This window comes from Thamnophis sirtalis, unplaced genomic scaffold, assembly GCF_051295495.1.
Source record: "Thamnophis sirtalis isolate CommonGarterSnake01/CBP01778 unplaced genomic scaffold, rThaSir2_p1.2 scaffold_9, whole genome shotgun sequence".
NCBI lineage: Eukaryota > Metazoa > Chordata > Lepidosauria > Squamata > Natricidae > Thamnophis > Thamnophis sirtalis.
This window is the reverse complement of record NW_028261389.1, coordinates 4,502,127-4,515,663: the sequence shown is the minus strand read 5'-3', so window position 1 is coordinate 4,515,663 and position 13,537 is coordinate 4,502,127. Positions and strand designations below refer to the sequence as shown.

The 13,537-nt window shown below is 45.8% G+C and overlaps 1 protein-coding gene across 1 annotated transcript in view; it reads right to left on the bottom strand.

Moving 5' to 3' along the window:
• Positions 1-13,537, bottom strand: part of PLXNA4 (plexin A4) — a 487,979-nt gene that overhangs the window by 108,839 nt on the left and 365,603 nt on the right. The window contains 5 exon segments of the mRNA XM_087722680.1: positions 228-321; positions 5,303-5,385; positions 5,387-5,504; positions 9,457-9,526; positions 9,529-9,592. Of these exon segments, the coding sequence (XP_087578806.1) occupies positions 228-321; positions 5,303-5,385; positions 5,387-5,504; positions 9,457-9,526; positions 9,529-9,592 (429 nt within the window).

Below are 13,537 nucleotides of genomic sequence, written 5' to 3'. Positions count from 1 at the left end.
GTTTTGGCACACCCACAACTTCTGGAGGCAATTGATTGATTGCTCTCACTGTTAAGAGATTTCTCCTTAGTTCTAGGTTGCATCTCCCGGTGATAAGTCTTGAGGGACTTCCAGAAGGATAACAGAGATGGCACTGATCTCATTTGAGGGGGTGGGGGACAATCAACCTCCTATGTTTCCCACTTTCGGCCTTTAAGTATCCTATTTTTTAAATTAAATCAACTCACATTGATGTGTTCTTTCCCGCCATACTTGGCCCGTATCTGAGGGTTCTGGATGAGATCCAGGTTGGTACCCCAAACCGTAACAGGTGTATTTCCACTGATGGATAAAAAAGAAGAAAGACAAAATTAGCAGGAAGCTTGCAATCCACCTCCGTGGTTGTTTCTCAAGGTGAAGTTAGCAATGTTGAATTAGAAATGTCTTCCAATCTGTGTCTTCCACTGAGACAAAATAAAAAAATGAAATTCTGGCCAGCCACTGTAAATCAGTCCATTCTAAGCCTCATCCATCGGTTTCCACAAGTCGAGCTAATTCAACAACTTCCAAATGGTATTGTTGATTCATTCCTTCATTCATAGATTCACTGTCATTCAGTCATTCATTTATACATTCATTCATTGATTTGACTGACATGATTGATTCATTCACAGATCCATTTACTATTCATTCATAAACTCATGCATAGATTCATTCATTCATAGACTGATTTGCTGATTGGCTTGATTGATTCATTAATAGACTTGTAGATTGCTTATTCATTCATTGATTCATTCATTGATAATTCATTCAGTCATTCATAGTTTCTTGCATAGATTCATTCATTCATTGACTGCTTGATTGACTTGATTGAGTCATTCATTAGTAGAGATTGATTCATTCAGCCATTCATTCATAGATCTGTTGATTGGTTGGTTAGTTGACTTCATTCATTCATTGATTATTCATTCATAGATTCATGCATAGATTCATAGATTCATTGATGGATTGGTCATTGACTTTTTTAATTGACTGACTCATTCATTCATTCATTCATTCATTCATTCATTCATTCATTCATTCATTCATTCATTCTCAGTTTGACCTATAAGCATACAGTGCACTGAAAGTAGAATGCATACAGTACATTTACTGGTTGTCAGCAAACTGGACAGAAGAATTTCATTTGTTGCATTGCTTGACAGAGTTTGTTGCATAAATTCAAATCCAGAAAGCACACACAGATAACTGATTCAGCTGGACTCGTTAATGTCTATATATATATATATATATATATATATATATATATATATATATATATATATATATATATATATATATATATATATATATATATATATATATATATATAAATGCGTTATTATATATATATAATAACACATTAATAAATGTACAATACCAACAGCTGGTTCTTCCAAGTAAACACAAGCAGTTAGTTTCATTTTAGCAGACAAACCCAGACCGACGGCTTGTTTACTTCTCAGAGCAACAGACTGCTTAAGTTTCTGTTTTAATTCTCTGCACAGACTCAGGTCTTTTTAAGCTCCTGTTGGCTGACTTAGTTGCTATGCCTATTCATTGGCTGACCTTGTTCCCATGTCTCTCCCAGTCATGAATATTTTAACATTGCTTCATTGCTTCACACACACAAATTTTGACCACTGAAAACTTGACTGGTTTTTTTTGCAAAATCAGAGGCGTTTTGGCCTTACCCCAGCCCAGCCGAAGCCTGTAGAGTACTCCTGGGGGCTGGAGAGGATGAAAACTTTTTTTTCTTACTTACCTCTTCGAAATCTTGGTGCGTCTTATAGTCCGAAAAATACAGTGAGTCCTCAAATTACAACAGTTCATTCAGTGACCGCTCAAAGTTACAACAGCACCGTCAAAAAGGGGCTTACGACCATTTTTTCACACTTACAACCGCTGCAGCATTCCCATGGTCCCACGATCCAAATTCGGACGCTTGGTAACTGTGATCCCCTTCTGATGAGTCAAGTCAATGGGGAAGCCAGATTCACTTAACAACCGGTTAACTAATTTATCACCTGCAGTGATTCACTTAACAACTGAGGCAAGGAAGGTTGTAAAATGGGACCAAACACACTTAAGAAATGCCTCGCTTAACCACAGAAATCTCGGGGCTCCGTGGTGGAGGACTGCCTGTAAACTTAGGTTGTTGCAAAGACAGCTATAGAAAAGAGACCATAGTAAGAAAAGGATGTTTGGGGAGTAGGAAGTTAGCACCTACCCCCTCTCCTAGAAAAATGAAATATCCTGGGAAATATTGGAAAGGCAGAATATTATATTTCCCTGGATAAGAAACATGTTTTTAGGCAGGAAAAAGACTCACTCTTAATAACCCCCCACCTTTGTCAATCGGCCATTAAAGAGCCTGAGCTAGTCTACTCTACATAACAAAGGTAGGATTAACCTCCCACAGAAACTCATCACATGGTCTCTGGGAACTCAACCAAGCTTGGGACCCACAACCTAAAAAGTTAGTTAAGACACGCGCACGCACGCACGCACACACACACACACACACACACACACACACACACACACAAACCCTTGGAGTCTGACTACCAAACAGAATACATTTCTTACACAGGAACAGGAAATAGAGAGGTGGGGGCTGAACAGAGAGCATAAAAACCTCAGGAACTCTCAGCAATCCCCTTTTTCCCTCTTTTTCTTCTTCACCCAACATCTGGAAGCATCTGATCCCCCTTTTTGTTCAGGAACTCAAGCCATGGGATCCTATCCACCATTAAACCATCTTTGCAAGCAGCCTCCATGTTTCCAGTGTCTTTTCCCCCCCACTTGGAATTACTGAACCCAGAAGGACATTTTCTTCCAAACAGGGGTTTTGCTGAAATCTGCAAAACTTTTAATTGATTGAAAATCAATGCAGCGAATGAATTTGCTGGAAGACTTTTACCAAATTGGAAAATTCTGAGCCATCCTGTTTTTCAAGAGCAATTGCTCTCTAAGAAAAAAAAATACTCTTCTTTTTTTAAACTGAAAAAACGTAAATAGAGCACAGCCTTGAATTTATTCCATTATAATCACCACAATCTGTCCTCTTAACAGCTGAAAGCTCCTTTAGATAGATTTTTTTTTGGAAATAAATGTATCCCCAAATCTGTTAAACTAGAGGGGGATGAAGAATTATTATTATTTTTTAACTCGGGAGATATAATTAGGCATAGAGAGATGTGTGAGTTTCAGTTCATCTCTTATTTTTTATTTTCTCCTCATTTTACCTTCACTCAATCCTGCATCATTTTGCACACACCCTCCTTCAATTCATCTGCATTTTTATGCACATTTCCCTAATAGATGCAGTTTTTAAAAGCTGTTTCTACTTACTTTTAAAAAAACAAAACACTAATGTATTCAAGGACAGGAACATATCCCTTCTCGGAATTTCACACCTCGGCTCAAACCCACCCAAGACATGTTTTAAAATGTGTACTTTGAAACCAAATTGGATCAAACCTGCCTATGCAAAACTGGAAGCCCTTTTTAAATGCAAATTAACGCAATAATGAGACCGAACAGACCTGGGGAATGAGCACCTGTAAGAATATCATGGGTTGCAGGGGGGGTGGGTGGGAATGATTTCTCCATTCGTATGTCCTCCGAGGAGAGGGTGAGTTTCGATTCCAAGTTCCTAGACCTGGGCAGATACGTTGAAGTTGCTATCACTGGCTGGTGTGTGAATCTGCTCGCTCGGAATTAAAAGAGTTTGGTGAACTATGAAAGCAACAAGGCTAGAAACTGGGAGGTTGTGAGTTCTGGTCCTGGGTTTAAGCCCGAAACCAGTTGAGTGATTTTGGACCAGACACACTCTCTCAACCGCTAAGAAAGAAAGGCAGGGCAAACCATTCCTGAAAAGGTTGCCACCAAAATGGGAGGAGGAGGAGGAGGAGGAGGAGGAGGAGGAGGAGGAGGAGGAGGAGGAGGAGGAGGAGGAGGAGGAGGAGGAGGAGGAGGAGGAGGAGGAGGAGGAGGAGGAGAAGGAGAAGGAGGAAGAGAAGGAGGTGAAAGAGAAGGAGAAAGTAGAAATGGAGAAGGAGGAAAAAGAGGTGAAAAAGGAAGAGAAGGAGGAGGAGGAGGTGAAGGAGAAAGTAGAAATGGAAGAGGAGAAGAAAAAGGAGATGAAAAGGAGGAGGAGCTAGGAGGAGGAGATGGAGGAGGAGGAGGAGGAAGAGGAGAAGGAGGTGAAGGAGAAGGAGAAAGTAGAAATGGAGAAGGAGGAAAAAGAGGTGAAAAAGGAAGAGGAGGAGGAAGAGGAGGAGGTGAAGGAGAAAGTAGAAATGGAAGAGGAGAAGAAAAAGGAAGTGAAAAGGAGGAGGAGGAGATGGAGGAGGAGGAAGAGGAGAAGGAGGTGAAGGAGAAGGAGAAAGTGGAAATGGAGAAGGAGGAAAAAGGTGGAAAAGGAAGAGGAGGAGGAAGAGGAGGAGGAGGTGAAGGAGAAAGTAGAAATGGAAGAGGAGAAGAAAAAGGAGGTGAAAAGGAGGAGGAGCTAGGAGGAGGAGAAGGAGGAGGAGGAGGAGGAGGAGGAGGAGGAGGAAGAGGAGAAGGAGGTAAAAGAGGAGAAAGTAGAAATGGAGGAGAAGGAAAAAGAGGGGGGAAAGAGGAGCAACTAGCAGCAGCAGGAGGAAATGAAGGAGAAGGAGAAGGGAGGAGAAGAAAAGAGAAAGAAAAAGCAGAAGGAGAGGAAGGAGGAGGAAGAAGAGGAAAGGAGAAGGAGAAAGGAGAAGGAGACGGGGGAGAAGGAGGGGAAGGAAGAGGAGGAGGAGAAAAAAGGAAGAGAAGAAAATCAGAAGGAGGAGAAGGAGTGAAGGAGAAGAAGGAGGTGGAGAAGGAGAGGAAAGAGAGGGATGAGAAGGAAAAAAGAGATGAAAGAGAGAAAGAAGGTAGAGGTGGAAGAGAAGGAGATGATGGAAAGAAGGTGCTGGGCTGGGGAATTCTGAGAATTGAAGTCCACCCATCTTAAAGGCACGAAGTTGAGGAACGCCAAGCGAGGGGCTGACCTCTGCTTCTGAGAGGGCTTCCTCTGGGCCACCCTTTCTAACCAATGAAGCTAATCTCATCCGTGTGAAAAGGAGCTTTCACCTCGAATTCATGATGGTCTGGAATAAATAGGATAAACACCTTCCCCACAAGCAAACAGCGAGTTAGCTTCCTTCGCCTCTCCGTTATCTTCTTTTCTTCAAATATTTCTCCATCTCTCACCCCCCCCCCCATGGGACCTGTCCTCATTAAGGACCATCCTTCCTCGTGGCCCCCTTACCTGACGATGCTCCACTCGGGTTCGATCCTCAAGATCGTTGGGTCCTCCACGTATTTGAACTTCAGCTCCTTGTGCATTTTGGGCCTTCTCCAGCTCCTTCCGCAGCGTGGCCTTGTCCACCTTCACTGTTACGTCCACCATATTCTTCTCCACCACGCTCCCGAAAGTCGTGGTGTTGCAAATAATGTATTCTGCCGTTCTCCTGTCGGGGGAAAAAGGAAAAGAAAAGAAAAACGGGCTTTAGAAAACGCGGGAAAGTCACGGGGAGATTCTGCGTCCTCCAGGTTGTCCCGAAGGTGCTTTTTCAAAAGGCAGTGTGGACTTTCTTGTGTCTTTATTTTTCCCACGAAGGGGTTTCCCTTCTCATCCAAGAAGCTTCTTCGCTTCTGAATGAATGGCGGAGAATGGAAGGCTTTGTATTCCGTGCAGTCATCTGGGCGTTAGTACTCTCTCTGAGAGTCACTGAGGTCACTTGGAGGTCGATCTGCGCCCTCTTTTGAAGAATAGCAAAGCCCACAATCTGGACAGAGAGGCCCAATGGTGTGAAGGAGGGGGTCAAAGAGGTTATCTACGCTAAGATTGAACACCCCCCCCTCAACAGAGGGGGAGGGATACGACGCATCCAGTCTCTAGTCTCCAATACAGTCCTTTCAGCAGTTCCAAGAAGCTTCCACACCAGTGGTGGGATTCAAAAGGTTTTACTACCAGTTCTGTGGGTGGGGCTTGGTGGGCATGGCAGGGGAAGGATACTGCAAAATCTCCATTCCCTTCCCACTCCAGGGGAAGGATACTGCAAAATCTCCATTCTCATCCCACTCCAGGGGAAGGATACTGTAAAATCTCCCTTCCCTCCCCACTCCAGGGGAAAGTTACTGCAAAATCTCCATTACCTCCCCACTCCAGGGGAAGGATACTGCAAAATCTCCATTCCCTCCCCACTCCAGGGGAAGGATACTGCAAAATCTCCCTTCCCTTCCCACTCCAGGGAAAGGATACTGTAAAATCTCCATTTCCTCCCCACTCCAGGGGAAGGATACTGCAAAATCCCCACTCCAGAGGAAGGATACTATAAAATCCCCATTCCTCCCCACTCCAGGGAAAGGATACTGCAAAATCTCCATTTCCTCCCCACTCCAGGGGAAGGATACTGCAAAATCCCCACTCCAGAGGAAGGATACTATAAAATCCCCATTCCCTTCCCACTCCAGGGGAAGGATACTACAAAATCCCAATTTCCTCCAGATAGATATTGGCGGGGCCAGCAAGAGGTGGTGGTTTCTCTGAACTACTAAAAATTTCCGCTACCGTTTCCCTAGAACTGGTCAGCACCTGCTAAACATCACCTCTGTTGCACAACCATTCGCACTATTCAGGTGACCCAGAGGACACAGATAAACCTCCCAGTGGCCTCAACGACTCTCAAGAAGAGAGCCAAGCAAATGCTTCCACCGAAGCTCTGCACAGCTCCACATTTGATGCAGGTCGAACGTCTGGGGTCATTGAAGCCAGGGGGAATACAAATCCAGGAGACAAGCAGAACTTGTCTGCAGTCCGCGAACCACACAATCCGCAAGCTGGCAGGAGTTGCGATGTCACACTGGCCTTCCCGCAGATTTTGACAACCCCCTGCGGATGCCCTGCCGGCCCTCAGTGATGGATTCTCCAAATGTCAATAATGTAGTTGACCCAGGGGATGCTTTATGGAGCCGAGGTGGCGCAGTGGTTAGAGTGCAGTACTGCAGGCCACTTCAGCTGACTGCTATCTGCAGTTCGGCGGTTCAAATCTCACCGGCTCAAGGTTGACTCAGCCTTCCATCCTTCCGAGGTGGGTGAAATGAGGACCCAGACTGTGGGGGCAATATGCTGACTCTGTAAACCGCTTAGAGAGGGCTGAAAGCCCTATGAAGCGGTATATAAGTCTACTGCTATTGCTATTCTCCAAACATCTTCCTTGGGTTCTTTTGGGGGTGGGGGTGTGACATCAAGGCTTTGCCCACCAAGATCAAGTAAAGGTAAAGGTTCCCATCGTACATATGTGCTAGTCGTTCCTGACTCTAGGGGGTCTCCGTTTCAAAGCCGAAGAGCCAGCACTGTCCCAAGACATCTCCATGGTCGTGTGGCCGGCATGACTCAACGCCAAAGGGGCATGGAACACTGTTCCCTTCCCACCAAAGCTGGTTCCTATTTTTCTACTTGCATTTTTTACGTCCTTTCGAACTGCTAGGTTGGCAGAAGCTGGGACAAGTCACGGGAGCTCACTCCGTTACGCGGCGCTAGGGATTCGAACCGCTGAAGTACTGAACTTCTGATCGACAAGCTCAGCGTCTTAGCCACTGAGCCACTGCGTCCCACTGCCCACCAATGTAGAAATAACAAAATCGGGAGTCTGCTGGCATTTCCCACCCCCACTAACAATTTTTTTTTTAAAAAGTCTTAAGCTTTTGGGAGCTGCAGTTGGCTTCATTGGATGCGCAAAGTGGCAATACAGGGAGTCCTCGCTTAACGACCAGTTGCTTAGTCGTCATCTTCTTTTCAATGACCCCATAATCCCTTGCAGGGTGGAGTCTTGGCAACTGACTGGAACTGAGTATTTACTGGCCGGATTCCCTTCCTGTTGCCAGTGCAGAGTTTTGTTCATCAGATAAAATTCTCATTGTGCCCAGAGAGACATATGACTGAATCTCGGGTGCTTTGCAATTAGCTCCACTTTACGGCCGGTTGCAATGTTCTGTGGTCACAACGTATGTTTTTTTTGGCCAATTTCTAGACTTTTTAACCGGTTATTGGATATTTGGGGTTCCATGCAGTTGTAAGACTTGATATAAAATGCATTATTTGGAAATGGTGCTCCCGGCTCCCTAAATTTGGCTACCTTGGAAAAGGCACTTTTGTGCCATATCTAAATCTGACGTTTAATTAATGAATTCAGATCATTAAGATGCAACAGGCGAAGGAGGTGCCCAGAAAACGACCCCTTCTCTAATGATTGCTTTGCAATTCTTGAGTTCCAAAATTCTCCCACTTTTACAGGTAACTTCTCGATTTAAAAACCAGAACTGAGCCCAACGTAGATGGTGCTAAGCGAGGCAGCCGTGAAGGGAGCTTCGCCCCATTTTACGACCTTTCTCACTCCCGTTGTTAAACGGATCACTACAATTGCTAACTTAGTCACACGGCTGTTAAGTGAATCCGACATCCCGACAACCTTGTGAATCCACAAGGTCGCAAAAGGGGATCACGTGACCCTGGGACACTGCAACCGTCATAAATATGAGACAGTTGCAAAGCATCTGAATTTTGATCACGTGACTGCGGGATCATAAATAGAGTGGTGCGGTGGCCTAGAGGTGGAGATCTCACCTCACAATCAGGAGGCTGTGAGTTCAATCCTGGGTAGAGGCAGATATTTTTCTCTCCGGGCACAATGAGAATGTATCTGCTGAACAAAACTCCTCATTGGTGACAGGAAGAGCATCTTGGCCAGTAAAACACTCTGATAGCTTCATTCAGCTGCCCAGACTCAGAACAGAATCTGGAGTGGTGCGGTGGCCTAAAGGTGGAGCTGTCACCTCACAATCAGGAGGCTGTGAGTTCAATCCTGGGTAGAAGCAGATATTTCTCTTTCTGGGCACAATGAGAATGTACTGGCTGAACAAAACTCCTCATTGGCGACAGGAAGGGCATCTGGCCAGTAAAACACTCTGATAGCTTCATTCAGCTGCCCAGATTCAGAACAGAATCTGGAGTGGTGCGGTGGCCTAAAGGTGGAGCTCTCACCTCACATTCAGGAGGCTGTGAGTTCAATCCTGGGTAGAGGCAGATATTTCTCTCTCCGGGCACAATGAGAATGTATCTGCTGAACAAAACTCCTCATTGGCGACAGGAAGGGCATCTGGCCAGTAATCACAGAGCTCCATTCAGTTGCTATTCAGGCTCCACCCCGCAACGGATTATGGAGTTGTTCAAAGAAGGCGACAGTGATGACAACGACTCTGGGATCGTAAGTGTGAAGATCGGTCACACTTCACTTTTCTCAGGGCCATTGTCCATTCAAATGGTCATTAAAAGAAGGGTTGTAAGTCGAGAACTACCTGTTTCGTCCTCCCTCTTCCCCCCCCCCCCCCCCCAAGCAGGCAAATCTCAGAGAAGCTTACCGGTGGAAAAGACAAGGATATTCTCCAAACATGACAGAAACGTTGCTTCCTGCATTCAGGTTTTGCCCGTGATCGTGACTTGGGTGCCACCGGATATCGGTCCCTGCTTTGGCCTGAGATCAGAAAGAGACAGCATCTAAAAGACCAAAAAAAAAAAAGAAAGGAAAAAGAAAGCGGAATTGAATGGAATAGCAATCCCCTGCAAGAGTGATGGGAGGGCCGGATTAAAATAGAAGACCAGAGGTTGTTGATTCAAAGCCATTTGTCGGCTGTGACCAGGGAGGCCTTTGCCCAGGTTCGCCTGGTGCACCAGTTGCGGCCCTATCTGGACTGGGAGGCACTTCAAACAGTCACTCACGCCCTCATCACCTCCGTGACCCGTCAAAACCACGGTCCACTAAAGCGCGCCCGATTAAAGCACGTACGTGACGTCATCAGCAGCGCGACAAATACGACCGCGGGAAACAAAGGGCGCTTTAAAAAGCGCTTTTACAGCAAGCCGATTCACATAAAGGTAAGGGTTAGGTTTAGGGTTAGGGTTAGGTTAAGGGTTAGGGTTAGGTTTAGGGTTACGTTAAGCGTTAGGTTTAGGTTTAGGGTTAGGGTTAGGTTAAGGGTTAGGGTTAGGTTTAGCGTTAGGTTAAGGGTTAGGTATAGGGTTAGGTTAAGGGTTAGGCTTAGGGTTAGGTTTAGGGTTAGGGTAAGGGTTAGGTTAAGGGTTAGGTATAGGGTTAGGTATAGGGTTAGGTTAAGGGTTAGGCTTAGGGTTAGGTTAAGGTTAGGGTTAGGTTTAGGGTTACGTTAAGCGTTAGGGTTAGGTTAAGGGTTAGCGTTAGGTTTAGCGTTAGGTTAAGGGTTAGGTATAGGGTTAGGCTTAGGGTTAGGTTTAGGGTTAGGGTAAGGGTTAGGTTAAGGGTTAGGTATAGGGTTAGGTTAAGGGTTAGGCTTAGGGTTAGGTTTAGGGTTAGGGTAAGGGTTAGGTTAAGGGTTAGGTATAGGGTTAGGTATAGGGTTAGGTTAAGGGTTAGGCTTAGGGTTAGGTTAAGGGTTAGGGTTAGGTTTAGGGTTACGTTAAGCGTTAGGGTTAGGGTTAGGTTAAGGGTTAGCGTTAGGTTTAGCGTTAGGTTAAGGGTTAGGTATAGGGTTAGGCTTAGGGTTAGGTTAAGGGTTAGGCTTAGGGTTAGGATTAGGGTTAGGTTTGGGGGGGTTAGGGTAAGGTTTTCGCGTTATTTTTAAGTTTCCCGCTCACAGCATGCTGTTTTCGTCGCGCTGTGATGACGTCACGTACGCGCTTTTGTCGAGCGTGCTTTAGTCTACCGCGGTTTTGTGGTGGAACCCATCACCTCAAGACTTGATTACTGTAACGCACTCTACATGGGGCTGCCCCTGAAGAGTGTCCGAAGACTACAGCTGGTCCAGAATGCAGCCGCGCGAGCGATATGGCGTGTACCTAGGTACACCCATGTTACACCTATCCTCCGCGAGCTTCACTGGCTTCCCATTAGTCTCCAGACCCGCTTCAAGGTGCTAGTCGTTACTTTTAAAGCCCTACATGGTATTGGACCTGGCTACCTGAGAGGCCGCCTCCTGCCATTCACCTCCCAACGACCAATAAGATCACACAGGTTGGGCCTCCTCCGGGTGCCGCCGGCTGGCAGCTCCCCATGGGAGGGCCTTCTCTGTAGCTGCACCGGCCTTGTGGAACGATCTACCCGTAGAGATCCGGACCCTTACCACTCTCCCGGCCTTCCGTAAAGCGACCAAGACTTGGCTGTTCCGGCAGGCCTGGGGCTGTTGATTAATTTCCAGCCCCACTTGATGGAATGGATGTTGTATTGTTTTTAATTCTGTATTTTTAAATATTTTAAATGCCTTTATTTTTATTTGTTGTAAGCCGCCCAGAGTCCCCAGGGAGTGGGCGGCATACAAATCCTATTAAAGTTTAAAGGATGACAGATCTGAGTTAGCATCCTTGGAAAGCTTTTTTTAAAAATAACGCTGGACTGTGTATCAGTTACCAGTCCAGAGTTATCTTGAAGTAAGGTGGGTATTTACTTTTGTGGCCCACTGGCAGCCTGCAGAGCTGGCAGCAGATTCGAACAGTGAGGAGATTGGGGAGGAACCTGGGCCAGTCCTGGAGTCTGGGGGAAAATAGCATTTTTAACGGGGATTGTTGACCAGGAATGTGTTGTGGCCCACCAGCAGAGCTGGCAGCAGAGACGGACAGTGAGGAGGGTTGGGGAGGAACCTGGGCCGGTCCTGGAGTCTGGGGAAGGCTCGGATGAGGGCTCTGCGTCGGAGGCAGAGAGGGGGCCAGGGCCGTCTGACAGTTATCAGCTGCCTTCGGAGTCAGACATCAGTGAGGCAGAAGAACAGGGGTAGCCTGTTCCCCATGTGTGCATGCACAGAGCTGCCAGGAGAAGGGGACAGCTAAGGAACAAGGGCCAGTCCTGGAGTTCGGGGAAGGCTCTGAGGAGGGCTCTGTGTTGGAGGAAGAGAGGGGGGCCAGAGCTGTCCGACAGTTACCAGCTCCCTTCGGAGTCGGACATCAGTAAGGCAGACGAACAGCTGGAGCCTGTTCCCAGTGTGCGCATGCACAGAGTTGTCAGAAGGCAAGAACAGTTAAGAAAGAGATGGGAGAAGGAAGGGAAATAAAGAAAGAGAGTAGGGGATGGAGGAAGGGAGGGAGGAAGGGCTAAAGTTTGCTTTATTATTGAAACAACCTACTAGTTTGTTAATGATTGGATGATCAATGGATGGACAGCTTGATTTTTATCCCACCATCTCTCTTTTACATTCTCCTCCCCACCCCTCTCTCTCACACACACACTATCCTGAATCCAACCCCAAAGCCCCCTTCTGTTTCCACTGCCTGGAAAAACCCTCAAACCTCGGAGCAACCTGTCATGCCATATAAATAAGGAAGGAGAGAAAAGACTCCAGAGTCCAGGTTGCTCCCGGTTCGGCCGAACTGGTAGCGGTGGGAGGCTCCGCCCACCCGCCCGGATGCTTTTGCGCATGAGCAGAAGCTTCTGGATATGCACAGAAGCGTTGCGCATGTGAGCACGAGCGAACCGGTGGTAAACCGCTTAGCAACCCACCGTTGCTGCGCCGATCCCACCCTCTTCCCTACCTCTCTGCCTTTCAGCCCATCATCAGGATAACATGTCCGTCTCCTCCCTCCCTCCCTCCTGGGTCTTATTTAAGAAGCAAACCCATCCGCATGATCCTGACGAACGGCCTTTTCTCTCTTTTTTTTTCTGGGAGAAATCTGAAGTTGCCGTTTCTTCTTTCATTTGCATTTTAATAGAAACACTTTTCAGCTGGGTCCCCTCTGCATTTAAATGAGGGGTTCTCTCCCCACCTCCCCAGTTTTCCCCTCACTTCTCTTTGAGTACTTTGGCAGAAAAGGTTGACATTTTGATGAAGGAGCAGCTGGATGGCCTCTCCATCCCCCTGCACCTAGTCTTTCTCCACCTGGGTGACGAATGGAATGGAATGCAGAACAGAATAGAATAGAAATATAGAATAGAATAGAATAGAATAGAATAGAGAATCACGAATAGAATAGAATGCAGAGCAGAATAGAATAGTAATACAGAACAGAATAGAATAGAAATACAGAATAGAATAAAATAGAATAGAAATACAGAATAGAATAGAATGAAGAATCACGAATAGAATAGAATGCAGAGCAGAATAGAATAGTAATACAGAACAGAAATAGAATAGAAATACAGAATAGAATAGAATAAAATAGAATAGAAATACATAATAGAATAGAATAGAATAGAATAGAATGAAGAATCACGAATAGAATAGAATGCAGAGCAGAATAGAATAGAAATACAGAATAGAATAGAATTGGAAGGGACCTTGGAGGTCTTCTAGTTCAACCCCCTGCTTAGGTAGGAAACCTTACACTACTTTGGACAAATGGTTGTCTAACATCTTAAAAACTTCCAGTGTTGGAGCATTTGCAATTTCTGGAGGCAAGTTGTTCCACTGGTTAATTGTCTTCACTGTCAGGAAATTTACCCTAACCCTTAGTTCTAACTTGATTCTCTCCTTGATTAGTTTC